General features: G+C 47.6%; 1 protein-coding gene across 1 annotated transcript in view; it reads left to right on the top strand.

Annotated features, from left to right (window-relative positions):
* TSGA10 (testis specific 10) overlaps nt 1–16,463 on the top strand; it is a 607,624-nt gene that overhangs the window by 470,833 nt on the left and 120,328 nt on the right. The window contains exon 16 of the mRNA XM_029604773.1: nt 10,068–10,277. Coding sequence (XP_029460633.1) covers nt 10,068–10,277 — 210 coding nt within the window. The remainder of the gene's footprint in view (nt 1–10,067; nt 10,278–16,463) is intronic.

Below are 16,463 nucleotides of genomic sequence, written 5' to 3'. Positions count from 1 at the left end.
AGAAAGGTGGAGGAAGATCTCCTGGAGGATTGCTGTTCTCGGGCCTACTCCTGAAGACAGTGGTCGATGCGGCTGGTCAATTCAATGAGGGAGGTCGGGAGTTCTCTGCCGCCAGCTCGTCTTTTATGCGGGCTGTGAGATCATCCAGGAATATGGAACGAAGGCAATCCTCGCCCCAGTGAAGCTCTATGGCCATAATCCAGAATTCAATAACATAGTCGGCCAGGAGCCGGGAACCCTGGTGTAGGTGTAGGGGCGAGGAGCCAGAGGTGGCCTGTCATCCGGAATCTTTGAAGATGTTGCGGAACTGAACAAGGAAGCTGGATAGGTCCCAGAGTATGGGATCTGCCTGCTCCCACAGGGGAGAGGCCCATGCCAGTGTGTGTGTCTGTGTGAGATCCTGTGTGTGTATGTCTGTGTGACAGCCTATGTGTGTATGTGTGTGAGAGGGAGAGAGACCCTGTGTATGTAAGAGAGAGGAAGTGTGTGTGAGAGCATGGGCTATAATTATGAGGGAGGGACTATGAGAGAGAATAAATGTGTTAGTGTGTGTGTGTGAGAGAGAGAAAAGATACAGTTCGTGTGGCTCTTCTTCCACCAATCCATGACAATCTCAGGGTGACTTGAAATCAAAAGATCACAGGTATGCAGGAGATTTTTAAATCCTTACTAGTTTTAATTGTAGCAAGCTACTATAAACTAGGTTCCTGCCCCCACAACCTTATAATATGTTGGAGCCTTACAGTGAGAACCGAGCTGCAACTGGGTCTGAGTGATGTGTTTTGGACATGCCAAAAAGGGATTTTCAACCCTGCAGAGACTGCAAGCTGCCACAGCTAAGATGAAGGAATATAAAAATACGTCAAAACCCCTGTCTGCTCTCCTGTGAATGACAAACGTTCCACAGGAACCACCATCTAGCACTCAGTGTTGAGAAAAGGGCTGTACTGTTTAGCCTGCCTAGAGAACAGCATTACATAGCCAGCATAAGAGGAAGCCAAAGGAATGCTGGAAGACCATTTAAGGAACAAAAGGTGCAATTTGACTGGCTCGCTTATGTGTGAGGGATAAGGACAGCTAAAGAGTTTGAGCCAGGAACCAGAAAGAGAGTATATCTGGCAACTCTGCAATCAGTTCTTCTCCTGAAGAACTAATTATTAGGGATGTGAATCATTTTTGAACGATTAAACTTATCGTCAGATAATTTTAAAATCGTCCAAAATCGTTAGAGTGCACGATACAATACAAATGCCCCCAATTTATCGTCAGGGGCATTTGTATTTTTATTTATTTTATTTTATTTATTAACTTTTATTTACCGACATTCGTGAAACACATCATGCCGGTTTACAAAAAACTCAAAGGAGGAAAGTTACAATATAACAATAAAACAGTAAAAATGATAAATAGATAAAACAATAGAACAATAGAGAAATAATACAGGGGAGGGGAGTGGGAAGGGAGGAAAACGGAAGAGTGGGAGAGGGGGGGGGCTAAGGGGAAGGGCAAAGGTTGGACTGATAGGAGTGAGAGAACATGAATAGATGCAACTATATACAGTTGATGATAGGTACAGTCACTATCAAATTGTAGAGCTAAGGAGGTATTGGGGGACATTTACTTAAAAGTATTCACTTAAATAGGAAATAAGATGGGGGTTGGGAGGAATTAATGGGCGGCATAGAAGGGAAACGGGGTCAAAAGGGTTAGCAAAGGGGGTAGTGGTTTAAACTATACAAGGATCTCTTTAACTACGTAGAGATACGTAGGGTAGAGAGTCGGTAATCACTGGGAATCACAAGGAAATACGTTTTTAGATGATATAAAGGGAGTAGCGGGGGGGGCGGGACTGCTAAGGGTGGAGAGTCGGCTAGGTGACAAGGAATAGGGGAGAGGCTGAGGGGGAGGAGAAAAGAGAAAAGTCGGGCGGAGGGGTAGGGTGAAAGGAGGGAGGCCGAGTAGGGAGGAGTTGAGAAGGGGGGCAGGGGGGGAAAAGGTCGAGCAGGGGGAGCTGAGGGGGGGGAAGTTAGGTTTGGTTTGTGTCGGGGTAGGCCTGTCGGAAGAGCCAGGTCTTGACTCCTTTCTTGAAATTGTGAAAAGATGTCTCTTGGCGTAAGAGGGGGGGGAGGGAGTTCCAGAGGGTAGGACCAGCAATGGAGAAAGCTCTCCCTCTGGTGTGAGTAGAGTGCGCTGCTTTGAGGGGTGGGATGTGGAGGGTGCCTGTCTGGGTTGTTCTTGTGGGGCGATCGGAGGAGCGGTAACGAGGCATTTCATCGAGCCAGATGTGATTGTGTTTGTGTAGGGAGTTGTGAAGGATGGTGAGTGTTTTGTATTGAGAGCGGTAGGCTATTGGCAACCAATGTAGGTCCTTTAGTATGGGGGTGATGTGATCCCTTTTGCGTGTACCGGTTATGATTCTAGCCATGGAGTTTTGTAGAATCTGAAGGGGTTTGATGGTGGATGCAGGAAGTCCTAGTAGCAGGGAGTTACAGTAGTCTAGTTTCGTGAGCATGGTGGTCTGTACGACTGTACGGAAATCGCTGGTGTGGAGGAGGGGTTTGAGTTTTTTTAAGATGTTGAGTTTATAGAAACCCCCCTTTAGGAGAGATTTGATGTGGGGTTTAAAGCTCAAGTGTTGGTCTATGAAGACGCCCAGGTCTCTTACAAACTGGGTCTGCGAGAGGGCTGTAGTAGACGTATGGGGGGTGTCCTGTTGCAAGGGGATAGTGAAACGTTCAGGCTGATTAGAGATGACGAGTACTTCTGTTTTGGAAGTATTTAGAGCTAGATGGAGCTTGGATAGCAGGGCGCTTATAGTGGTGAGGCAGGATTCCCAGCGTTGCAAAGGTTCGTTTATGGACCCTTGAAACGGGATGAGGATCTGCACGTCATCCGCATAAAGGAAGAATTTTAGGCCTAGGTCGGAGAGGAGGTGGCATAGGGGTAGGAGGTAAATATTAAAGAGGGTGGAGGATAGAGATGAGCCTTGGGGTACACCTTGCGTGATGGGTATGCGTGAGGATTCGTGCTTGTCGAGTTTTACTATGTATTCTCTGTGTGTGAGGTAGGAAGAGAGCCATGAGAGGGCTGTACCGGCGATACCTATTTCTGCTAGGCGGGTCATTAGTATTTGATGGTTGACTGTATCATAGGCAGCTGAAATGTCTAGTAGGGCGAGAAGGTATGAGTTTCCATGGTCCATACCTTTGAGAATGGTATCTGTCATGGCTAGTAGTAGGGTTTCGGTACTACGGGCTTTACGGAATCCGAACTGTAGAGTGTGGAGGATATTGTGGTCTTCTAAAAAGTCCGTCAATTGTTTGTTAATAACCCTTTCTAGGACTTTGGATAAGAAAGGGAGATTGGAAATCGGGCGGTAATTGGCAGGATCGGTGGGATCGAGGGTGGGTTTCTTTAGGAGGGGCTTAACTATGGCCAGCTTGAGTGGGTCTGGGACACTGCCTGCGGTAATAGAGCAGTTGATAAGGTCCTTAATAGGTTTGGTGATGGCGGGTGTAATGGAGAGGAGTGTTTTTGAGGGAATGGTGTCAGAGGAGTGTGTGGCGGGTTTCATCTTCTTTAGGATAGCTTCTACTTCTATGTTGGTGGTGATGTCGAAGGCTCTAAGAATGAACTTTTTGTCATTGGGAATGGGGGCGAGGGGGGTGGTGTTGGCCGGGAAGCGAAGTAGAATATTGTCGATTTTGTTTTTGAAATAGATAGCTAGTTCTTCGCATCTATTGTTGGAGATGGTTTCGTTGAGAGTAGTTGTATTAGGGTTGGTAAGTTCTGCGACATAAGTGAATAAGGTATTTGCATTAAATTGGTAGTCATGGATCTTTGCTGCGTGGAAATCACGCTTGGTTTGGGTGATCACATGACGGTATGCGTGCAATGAGTTGTAGTAGGTAGCTTTTAGAGTGGCGGATGGTTGTTTGCGCCAGGCGCGTTCTTTAGCTCTTAAGTCTTGTTTCATGGTTTTTAACTTGGTGGAGAACCATGGTTTCCTTTTCTCACAGTGTGCAAGGGGTACTTCTTTGTGGATAGTGGGGCATAGGTCGTTGGCTATGGTCGTTGTAAGGTTGTTCCAGGAGTGAAGTGCGGTGTCTGGATTGGTGAGGTCGATGTTGTTGGTTATTTTGTCGAAAGCTAGGGTAAGCTCTTCTGTACTACAGTGTTTGCGGAAGGAGATGGTTTTGTGGAGTTTTTGTGTGGAGGGAGTGGGGGATTTGGTTTCGAGGGTGGCATTAATGCGGAAGTGGTCGGACCACGGTACTGGGGTGACTACAGGGGGGGTGGCAATGGTTATTTTTGAGTTCACAAAGATGAGGTCAAGTGTGTGGCCCGCTTTGTGTGTGGGTTCGGTGATGATTTGATTGAAACCCAGGGCTTTGAGGGTGTCCAGTAGAATCTCGCAGGCAGGGGTGGTGGGGTGGGAATCCACATGGAGATTGAAATCCCCTAGTATAATGGTAGGAAGGTCTGTTTTGATGTTGACTGTGAAATATTCAGTGATGGGTGAGGGATCTTGTTCGATTAGGCCTGGGGGGGTGTAGACTAGGCAGATTTGTAGGGATTTAGATGTAAATAGCGCAATTTCTAGTTTGGGTGGGGGTTGAGTAGATTGGAGTTTGAGGTTAAGTCTTTTTTTGGCTGCCAAGAGTAGGCCCCCACCTCTCTTTTTTGGTCTTGGGATAGAGAGGAGGTCGTATGTCTTTGTTGGGAGCTGGTTAAGGAAAACCTGGTCAGTGGTTTTTAACCAGGATTCGGTAATGGCACATAGGTCGGGATTGTCGTCTGTGAGCAGGTCATTTAGTATAGGTCCTTTTTTTTGGATGGATTGGGCATTGAAGAGGGTAATGGCTAAGGTTGTTAGACCTAGGAGTTGTGAGAAAGGTGGGGTCGTGATAGGTATGAGGGATTTGCGAGGGTTGGGTGGGTGGGGGGGTATTGTAGGGGGCTTTCGTAGAAGTGGGCGGTGCCGTCTTGGGATGGGGAGTAGGCACATGGTTCTAGTAGTAGGGAGGGGACTAGGGTAGTGTGGACTTGAAATAAGCACCAAAGCACGGGGGGGGGGGGGGCTGAGGTGGAAGTTGGGGTGGTAGGGTGTAATAAGCACAGATAGATTACATGGCAGTTAGGTTATAACGATATATTGGGTACACTCAAAAGCATGGTACGTTAGAAGGTAGCGTTAGATGAATCAATAGAGTGGTTAACGATAGTTTGCTTAGGGCGAATCAAAGGTACAATGACCATACAGGGTGATCAAATGTAACGAACATTCAAAGGTAGTGTGCTATCCAGAGAAATTGTTTTAGAAAGTTGTTTAAAACACTATTAGGCTATATCATCAAAACAGGTAGCAGGGTGATCGAGGTGAGTCTAACGCTGGTGGGCGGGTTAGGAGGAAAAAGGCTCTTACCCCGAGTGGGTGGCGCCGGCCGCGCGAGCCCTAGTAGAGGAGTGATGAGGTGTAGTTGAGGTCGGGAGGTGGAGCGTTGCGATACCCGTTGCAACATCCGCCGGGTTTTGGATATTTTCTTGTCGGTCACGGCTTGAGTTGGGGTTAATCTGTAGTCTCTTTGTAGTGATGAGTTGGGGTTCCTTTGGGGCAGCGACGAAAGGGGCGAGACAAAGGGGCAGGCCCCTTTGTCGCGCTCCTTCGTGCGCGCGACGCTCGGCGCGCGGCGCCGGGTGGACGAGGATTAAAAGCCCCTCTGGGCTTGCTCGGATTGGAGGCCTGGTTCGGTGGGCGGGCCTTCCGTTTTCGGCGCGTTTTGTGAATTTTCTTGCAGCTTTTATTTTTCAAAAAGAGCAGCGAGTTTAGCTGCACTGTCGGCGTCGAGGCCGCCTGGGTGGGGGGTGTTTCCACTAACCTTCCCCCGGCGGGGCTCGGCGCCGATCGCGCAGGTCTCCCCGATGGTGGCAGTATCGTTAAATAGGGCGCGGGAAAACCGGCACACCAAAACAACCCTAAAACCCACCCGAACCTTTAAAACAAATCCCCCACCCTCCTGAACCCCCCCAAAATGTTTTAAATTACCTGGGGTCCAGTGGGGGGTCCCGGCGCGATCTCCAGCTCTCTGGCCATGGCTGCGTTGAGAAATGGCGCCGGTGGCCCTTTGCCCTTATCATGTGAGAGGGCAAAGGTAGAGCCGGCACCATTTTGGTTCCTGGCTCCTGACGTCACGCGTGCAAATCGCTCCCGGACCCCCGCTGGACCCCCAGGGACTTTTGGCCATCTTGGGGGGGGCCTCCTGACCCCCACAAGACTTGCCAAAAGTCCAGCGGGGGTCCGGGAGCGACCTCCTGCACGCGGGCCGTATTGCCGATCTTCAAAATGGCGCCGGTGCTCCCTTTGCCCTCACTATGTCATACGGGCGACCGTCGCCCGTATGACACAGTGAGGGCAAAATCTTCAAAATGGCGCTGGCGCTTCCTTTGCCCTCACTGTGTCATACGGGCGACGGTCGCCCGTATGACATAGTGAGGACAAAGGTAGCGCTGGCGCCATTTTGAAGATTGGCAATACGGCCCGCGTGCAGGAGGTCGCTCCCGGACCCCCGCTGGACTTTTGGCAAGTCTTGTGGGGGTCAGGAGGCCCCCCCAAGCTGGCCAAAAGTCCCTGGGGGTCCAGCGGGGGTCCGGGAGCGATCTCCTGCACGCGTGACGTCGGGAGTCAGGAACCAAAATGGCGCCGGCGCTACCTTTGCCCTGTCACATGATAAGGGCAAAGGGCCACCGGCGCCATTTCTCAATGCAGCCGTGGCCAGAGAGCTGGAGATCGCGCCGGGACCCCCCCACTGGACCCCAGGTAATTTAAAACATTTTGGGGGGTTCGGGAGGGTGGGGGATTTGTTTTAAAGGTTCGGGGTGGGTTTTAGGGTTGTTTTGGTGTGCCGGTTTTCCCGCCCTCCCCCGATTTACGATTTTTAACGATTTAAAAAAAAAAAAAAAAAACACGACAATCAGATTTCCCTCCCCCCCCCTCAGCTAAAATCGATCCTTAAGACGATCGATCACACGATTCACACCCCTACTAATTATCAAGAGGGAGAGATAGAAGTCTGCGCTCTGAGGAAATAAAGAGACAAACAGCTTTTCTTGCTTCATAGCCAAGCTACATGTAAAATCCCAACAAGGGACAGAGGAACTAGGAGCTGAGAGACTGAGAGACTGAAAAACTTCCTTTCCAGAGATATCCATGCCCAGGAACACATGGCTGGATTACCCTCCTAAGAGAATGAGTTAAGTAATCTAAACTTTGCACAGAGAGTATCTTAGCAGAGGAGGGGAAAAGGTTGTTTATTTCCTTACCTTTTGTCACAAATTCAATATCTCATCTTAACTGCTTCAGCCTTTCAGCCAAAGTGAAGCATAAACCCTTGCCACAGCAAATGATAGGGCAGGGAAAGAGAAGCTGATGGACCGTGGTCTTTCTGTAAGAGACTGAAGCCAGGCCTGCTTTCTGTCTAGTACCAAATAAACCAAAGGGGGAAGAGAGCTTCCACATACTGCAGTGCTCATCTATTTGATTTGTCTTCTAACCAGCACCACCATCAAGAGGGACTCCATTTTCTTTTTTTTTTTTTTTACACAATTTTGTGTTTGGGACACAGTGCACCCTTTACCAACTGGTGACATTGGAGTGGATCTGTTCCTTCCCCCTTCCCCCCTTTTGTTTTTGAGTACTCAGGGGTAAAGACAATTTCTGAAAGTTGTGTACTTCACTGCCTTCCTCCCCCCACCTTTCTGTATTAGTGTTCCCTTTTTTTCACTATCCATATGAGTATGTTGGTTGCCCTAGCTAACAGGCCATACCCAGTGTTAATTTTGCAATGCTTGATTTAAAATAAGAAAACTGCAACTTTATATTATATTTCACTACTGTACTTTTCCCATTTACTGTTCTGATTGGATTTCTTATCTACTTACACAATACTAGTAAAAAAGCTAATTACTGTTTTATTCTGTTCTGTTTTATTCTGATTTTATCTGGTCTGTTGAACAGAATTGTGGTATCGGGGTGACTGACAATGTCTCATTCCCCACTCAGGCATTGAACCCAAAGATAAAATCATATTAGTAAATATAATTTCTCATGTGGTACTCCCCAACCCAAGCATAGGGGCAATTCATAGTCTGGACCAAGGGGGGGGGGGGGGTTTCACATAATTATTTGGTGTATTTTGATGTGTCTGTTTTGAAATATTTTATTGTATTTTTGGGAAATATTAGAACATTAAAAATGTTTTAAATTATTGGATTTTATTTATCAAATGTTTTGAAATATTTCATTGGTTTTTGAGAAATACAAATGTATGCAAGTTCTTTAAATTATTGGATGTTCGGCTATTTTGACATATTCTTTTTATCAGTTTGGTTTTAATATTATGATTTAAGTTTTATAACTCTTGATTTTGTTTGATGTTTTGCAAAAAATGATGATGTTTCTGTTTTTCTATTGTTGCATTACATAATATAGTTGGCCTTGAGGCTTCCAGTACAGTTTTTGTCAGCACGTTTCTTTTTGTACTTTATGGTCTTCCTATTCTATATTTGATGAAGGGTCTGTCTGTATTTTAAAATTCCAATTCTTGTGTAACTTTAATTCTTGCTGTGAAAATGATAGTAGTTACCACTGGCTTTTACGACATTGTGTCCATCGCTTCCTCATTTCCATTTTAAACAGGTTTGCTCTTTGTTCATTTCACTTGCATGCAGAAAATGGTTTTAAATGTTCTTACAGAAAATATTTTTTCATTCACATATCTTATTTTTGTAACTGCTGTTAGTAGACTAGGGATTATTTTAAGAGCTGGACTTATCCAATGTTCCCTTTAAGGATTGGGTTGCTGTGAACATAAAATTGATAGACTTTTTTCATCAAAGAAAGTAGTGCTTATAGGGTAATGTAACCAAAGTTTTTTGCTCACGAGCGGACATTTTTACACCCTGCAACCAAGTCCTTAGTGGGAAGTTGTAACTGCTGTTAAGGTATGATCGCACTACCATGTACAATCAGCTGTCTTCTAGTTAAAAGAAGCAATCTCCTTAGAGCTACCCAAGGTTTCTGCCAGTATCTCTCTCCCCTTTTTGGAGATGAATGCTTTCTGAGTTATTCTGTACAGAATTGTGGGGTGGGAGGGTCACATTTATTTATTTATTTGAAATATTTTATATACCGTCATTAAGTTATTTACTATCACAACAGTTTACAGGAAGGCACATATAGTAAAATAAATCAGGTAAAATGTTTATAAAAAGTGCCAAATATATAATATAATATAATATAATATAATATATAATATAATTCAAAATATGCAATTATATGATGAGGCCAACAATGGTCTATGGACTAATAGCATCATTGCTGTGATAGGAAACTCTGCTGTAATGAATTCAGTTGTTCTAGGATTCCTTATACTGTATGTTATAAAAGCAGAACCAGTTTGCTTCAGAGGAGTAAAAGAGGGGAGGAGGATGAATTGTGCTCAGGAAAACCACACTGAATGGTGAAGCTAGCACTTCTGGTACTGATATAGAAGAGAAAGAAAGTCAGTAGGAATAGATCTGTGTTGTTGCTTTGGGTCTGGGATCCCCTCGTTGATGGAGGCAGTAGTGGAGAGTTGAACCTATACTACTGCTGCTACCTGTCCAGGTAGAGAAAGCGTGACTGAAGCCTGATGGAGTTTGAAGCAGGAAGGAAGCAGCAATGCTAAACTGAGAGAGAAACTGAACAAACAAGGTTTGCCTGTCACTGGGATCTAGGCAAAGTGAGGCAGAGCAAAGGAAATATACAAAGGAGCAGGGTGGGAGGGAATAATGGTACAAAGAAGTAGAATTATGGATGCAAGGCAGAAGATGGGAGAGAGAACAGGAACAGGGTAGATGGAAGCAGAGAGAAAGAAAAGTAGATGGAGGGATGATGCAGTGAAGAAGAGAGAAGGATGAAGGAGTGGAATTTGAAGATACTAATAATGTCATACCACTTGTTTCCTAATGCACCAGCCACCATTGTTTTGGATCCTGTTGCATAAATGGTTAATTTATTTTTTTCTTAGAGTCTAACAACAGAAAAGTCCTACAAGTCTCAGATTCCCTCTTTAAACAAGTCAGTTGCAAAGATGGAAGAAGAAATTCGACAGATAAAGGCTGAGAAAGTGACCCTTCTCGATGACCTAGCTTCCACAAGGGAACTGTGTATTAAACTGGATTCCAGCAAAGAAGTGCTAATCCAACAGTTGAGCACTATTACTCAGGACAGAGAAAGGGTATGTAAGAAAAAGTAACATCTTATAGATTGTTAGAATATGCCTCCTATATCATAAGAAACCTCAAGAACTCTCATTGATGCAAAGCTAATGTATTTTGGACCCAGTTCTGTTGAACATAATTACATTATTTTATTTATTTATTAATAGATATTTGATATTCTCACAGGACAAGCAGGATGGTAGTCCTCACATATAGGTGACATCATCAGGATGGAGCCCAATCACGGAAAACTTCTGTCAAAGTTTCCAGAACTTTGACTGGCCCCTACTGGGCATGCCCAGCATGGCACCAACCCTGCAGCCAGCAGGGGTCCCCCCCTCAGTCTTCTTTTTTCCGCGCAGCAGTAGCCTCGCGGTTTAGGAGCTCTGAACAGATTCCTGACAGGAATTTTCCTCACGGACTTAATTAAAATTAGTTCGCCCCACAGGGGTCCCTCCTCTAACTTTTCTCAGGCCGCGGTACTCCGGTAAGTTTTTCACCGATTTTCTTCGATTACCGTCGAGTTTGGCCCTTGCGGCCTACTGGCCGTCGACCTACCGCGGCTCGATTTTTCTATGGCCATGGCGTCGGGTTTTCGTCGGTGCCCGGACTGTACTCGTACCATGTCTATCACAGACCCTCATGGAGTCTGTGTAATGTGTTTAGGTCGTGAGCATGATGTCCTGACTTGCACCAAATGTGCCCTTATGACACCAAAAGGTCGCAAAGCCAGAATGGAGAAGATGGGACTCCTTTTTCCGTGCTCACACCCCAACGCCGTCCATCGCATCGACGTCATCGGAACCGGCACCGTCAAAGTCGCACCACCATTGACAACCGTCCGGTGACCGCCCGCCATCGACGTCTTCACGGCCATCTATTCCCGTTTCTCCCCCTCAAGATCGAGGGGATCGTAGGGAGAAATATCGCCATCGGCATCGTAAGTCTCGGACCGTCGAGGGAGCGAAATCATCAACCGAGCCACCGTCCGAGCCACCGTCGAAGAAGCCCCGTCCAGGAGCGGCACCGACCACTCCTGCGACCGGGACATCGAGGCCACCCTCACCCGATCAGGGTTTGGGAGTCGCGATTCCGCCTGTAAAGGTGGTCCCTCCGACTGTGCCTCAGCCTCCCTCTTCCGTCACGGAGCCAGAGCTGATTGCCCCAGGTCTCTGGGAAGAACTGGACCAGCTGGTCCAGGAGGCCATCGACAAGGCGATGCAACGACTCCAGGTTCCTCCGGCACCGACACCGGCACTGAGAGTGGAACCGGTCACTGACCCAATTCCAGCAGCACTAGCACCGATGCTATCCTGGATGGAGGCGCTCATGACTGCCCTTCCACCGGTGATTCCCGGGTCTCCGATGGCTCTAGTGCGCTCCCCGATGACTGCTTCATCGGGAGGAGAAACACCGTTCCGCATTCCCCCTTCGGGAGTATTGCCTCAGCCATCGATGCCATGTCGTCCCTCGCCACCGATTCATGCACCGATGCCCCCCAGGGCGTCCACAGTGCCCCTGGTGATTTCTTCGATTTTCTCGGAGCCTCAGCCGGGCCCTTCGGGTATCCAACCCCCTTCTCATCCTACAGGTCAGCCTGCTGATCCTTATGACACCTGGGGTGATGATACTTCCACAGACACCAATGATTTACCTTCACCTCCTTCTCCTACTGAAAGTAAAAAGCGTTCTCCTCCAGAGGACCTCTCTTTCATTAATTTTGTGAAGGAAATGTCGGAATTGGTCCCTTTTCAGCTTCAGATGGAGCAAGATGATAGGCACCAGATGATGGAGCTTCTCCAGTTCCTGGATGCCCCTAAAGTGATCACTTCTATTCCCATTCATCAAGTTCTTCTTGACCTCCTCAAAAGAATTGGGAAAATCTTGGATCCATTCCCCAGTACACAGAAAAGCTGACACTACTTATCTAGTACAGTCAGCCCCGGGCTTTCAAAAATCTCAGCTTGACCACCACTCAGTTGTGGTAGAATCAGCTCAAAAGAAAGCAAAAAAAACGAAGCCACACTCCTCTACCCCTCCTGTCTAGGAACACAAGTTCCTAGACAATATCGGTCGACGAGTGTTGCAAGGGGCCATGCTCATCTCCAGAATTGCTTCTTACCAGCTGTACATGACCCAATACAATAGGGTCATTTTCAAGCAAGTACAGGACTTCTCTGAAACCCTGCCTGACCAATTCCAAGAACATCTTCAAACCCTTGTCAACAAGGGCTTTTAGGCAGGAAAGCATGAGATTCGAACAGCTTACGATATCTTCGACACCTCCACTAGAGTGTCTGCAACTGCCATTTCGGCAAGACGCTGGGCCTGGCTCAAGTCTTCTGACCTTCGCACAGAAGTACAAGACAGGCTCTCTGACCTGCCCTGAATAGGAGATAATCTATTCGGTGAACAGATTCAGCAAATAGTGGATGAGTTAAAGGACCATCATGAGACCCTCAAACAGCTCTCATCGATACCTTCTGACTTCCCTCCTAGACAGCCCTTCAAGAAGGACTCTAAGATGTCATTCTTCCATCCAAGGAAGTACTATCCCTCACCAACAAGGTCCCGAGTTACGAGGCCTTATCAAAAACCTCAGCCTCGCCAGCCCTGGAAGCAAAAGCCACAAGCAACTCCCCAGCCGGGATCTGCTTCAGGTTTTTGACTTTCACTTGGAGAGCAGCAGCCTGATCCCTCTGCCAAGCATACCAGTGGGAGGTCGATTATGCCACTTTCATGGAATGTGGCAATCAATCACAACCGACCAATGGGTGCTGGCAATCATTGCTCGGGGTTACCACCTAAACTTTCTCGCTCTTCCACCGGACTCACCACCTCTACAAGCATGGAGAGTAACCGACCATTCTGTCCTTCTGGAACAGGACGTTTCCCTCCTTCTCCAGTTAAGAGCAATAGAACCCGTTCCTCTTTCGCAACAAGGCCTAGGGTTCTATTCCCGGTACTTTTTGATCCCCAAAAAATCCGGGGGGCTTCGTCCAATTCTGGACCTACGTGCCCTTAACAAGTACCTCCAGTGGGAAAAGTTCAAAATAGTAACTTTGGGCTCACTTCTACCTCTTCTACAAAGAGGAGACTGGCTCTGCTCTCTGGACCTCCAAGACACATACACCCACATTGCGATATCTCCAGCTCATCGCAAGTACCTCCGGTTTTTAGTAGGCCCAAGGCACTATCAATACCGGGTGCTTCCATTCGGCCTAGCATCGGCACCACGAGTCTTTACCAAATGTCTCGTAGTTGTCGCAGCCTTTCTCAGGAAAGAATGTGTTCACGTCTACCCCTATTTAGACGACTGGTTAATCAGGGCCCCAACCCAGCAAGCCGCTCAATCGTCCCTGAATTTGACCCTACACACTCTAATCTCTCTAGGATTTCTCGTCTTGTCAATTACGAGAAATCCTATTTAGTCCCATCTCAAACCTTGTCCTTCATTGGGGCAGACTTGGACACCTTACAGGCAAAAACCTTACAGGCAAAAGCCTTTCTACCTCAACAACGAGTGCAAACCCTCGTGTCTCTCGCTCACCAATTGCAGTCTCAGTATACAGCAACGCTCGGCAATTCCTTGTCCTTCTCGGACTCATGGCATCCTCAGTCCATCTCACTCCAATGGCCCGCCTGGCCATGAGAGTCATGCATTGGACTCTAAGGTCACAATGGATTCAAGCGACTCAGCCTCTGTCAACCATTGTCCACATCACCGACGCACTCAGTCTGTCTCTCGCCTGGTGGAAAGATCAGAACAATCCAGGGACTGCCTTTTCATCTACCACATCCTCAACTCATTCTAACCACCGATGCTCACCACCGATGCTTCCAACCTCGGCTGGGGAGCTCATGTGAACGATCTACAGACACAAGGATCTTGGTCTCCAGAGGAAGCCAAACACCAGATAAATTTCCTGGAGCTTTGAGCAATCTGATATGCTCTCAGAGCTTTTCAGGACTACCTATCAAATCGCGTCATCCTAATTCAGACGGACAATCAGGTGGACATGTGGTACATCAACAAACAGGGAGGCACAGACTCCTTCCTTCTGTGTCAGGAAGCTGCGCAGATTTGGGCGGAAGCGCTCTCCCGCTCGATGTACCTCAGGGCCACCTACTTGCCGGGAGTGCACAATGTCTTGGCAGACAAACTGAGTTGTGTCTTCCAACCGCACAAGTGGTCGCTCAATCCCTCGGTAGCCACCTCTTTCTTCCAGCAATGGGGATATCCCCAAATAGACCTCTTTGCATCCCCTCAGAACCACAAAGTGGGCAATTACTGCTCCCTCATTCGGAGCGAGCGCTCTCAGCCCAGAGATGCATTCTCCCTCTCATGGACAGCCGGTCTGCTTTATGCATTCCCTCCACTTCCTCTTCTCTCGAAGACTCTCGTGAAGCTCCGTCAGGACAAGGGAACCATGATCCTGATAGCACCTCACTGGCCACGCCAAGTGTGGTTTCCAATACTCCAGGATCTCTCCATCCGCAGGCACATTCCCTTGGGAAAGGACCCGCTTCTGATCACTCAGAACGATGGATGTCTACGCCATCCCAACCTTCTGGCCTTGTCCCTGACGGCATGGATGTTGAAAGGTTAATCCTTCAGCCACTTAACCTTTCAGATTCGGTTTCTCGTGTCCTGATTGCTTCACAGTAGCCTTCCACAAGAAAGTATTATTCCAATAAATGGAAAAGGTATACATCATGGTGTTCTTCACAGTCCCTTGATCCCTTTTCCTGTCCAATCCCAAGGTTTTTGGACTATCTCTGCCATCTGTCCGAGTCATGTCTAAAGGCCTCTTCAATCAGAATGCATGTTAGTGCGGTAGCCGCCTTCCATAAAGGTGTCGGGATGTCCCTATATCGGTACAACCCCTCGTAACACGTTTTCTTTAAGGCTTGCTCCATATCAAGCCACCTTTACGTCCTCCAGCCCCTTCTTGGGACCTTAATCTGGTTCTCGGTCGGCTCATGAAACCTCCATTCGAGCCTCTTCACTCCTGTGACCTAAAATATCTCACATGGAAAATGATTTTCCTTTTAGCTATCACTTCAGCTCGCAGGGTTAGTGGGTTACAGGCCCTAGTTACCTATCCGCCTTACACTAAACTCCTGCAGGACGGGACGGTACTCCGTACTCACCCTAAGTTTTTGCCTAAGGTAGTTTCGGAGTTTCACATTAATCAATCCATCATACTACCTATCTTCTTTCCCAGGCCCCACTCCAGGGGAGCAGGTTGTGCATACCCTTGACTGTAAACGGGCTCTAGCGTTCTACCTAGACCGTACAGTTGCCCACAGGAAGAGCACTCAGTTATTCGTCTCTTTCCATCCCAACAAATTAGGGCAACCTGTGGGTAAGCAGACTCTCTCCTCCTGGTTGGCGGACTGCATATCTTTTTGCTATCAGCAAGCAGGCATTCCTTTCCAAGACCGTGTTAAAGCACACTCTGTGAGGGCCATGGTGACTTCAGTAGCACACCTACGATCGGTGCCGCTTCCTGACATTTGCAGGGCTGCCACCTGGAGCTCACTCCACACTTTCGCAGCCCACTATTGCTTGGACAAAGCCGGAAGACAGGATTCCATCTTCGGCCAATCTGTCCTGCGTAACCTATTTCCAACGTGATGTACCAACACCCTTCCGCCTGCCCGGTGGGGTTCAGGATGCCCTCTACCAAATTCCACCCCAGTTGTTGTGCCTGTTGCATGCCATTGGGTACATTTGGTGCATGTTCAGACATCCTCAGTTCGGTACTCACCCATATGTGAGGACTACCATCCTGCTTGTCCTGTGAGAAAGCAAGTGTTGCTTACCTGTAACAGGTGTTCTCACAGGACAGCAGGATGTTAGTCCTCACGAAACCCGCCCACTGCCCCGCGGTGTTGGGTTCGTAACGTTTTGTTGTTTTATTTTTTCGGCACTGCCTGTAGCTATCAAATAAGACTGAGGGGGGACCCCTGCTGGCTGCAGGGTTGGTGCCATGCTGGGCATGCCCAGTAGGGGCCAGTCAAAGTTCTGGAAACTTTGACAGAAGTTTTGCGTGATTGGGCTCCATCCTGATGATGTCACCCATATGTGAGGACTAACATCCTGCTGTTCTGTGAGAACACCTGTTACAAGTAAGCAACACTTGCTTTCTGCTTTTTACCAAGAATGGCTTCAGACAATATGATTTGAATTACTATAC

Source organism: Rhinatrema bivittatum, chromosome 5, assembly GCF_901001135.1.
Source record: "Rhinatrema bivittatum chromosome 5, aRhiBiv1.1, whole genome shotgun sequence".
In the NCBI taxonomy this organism is placed as follows: Eukaryota; Metazoa; Chordata; class Amphibia; order Gymnophiona; family Rhinatrematidae; genus Rhinatrema; species Rhinatrema bivittatum.
The sequence above is the reverse complement of the archived record's forward strand: the minus strand, read 5'-3'. Positions and strand labels throughout refer to the sequence as shown.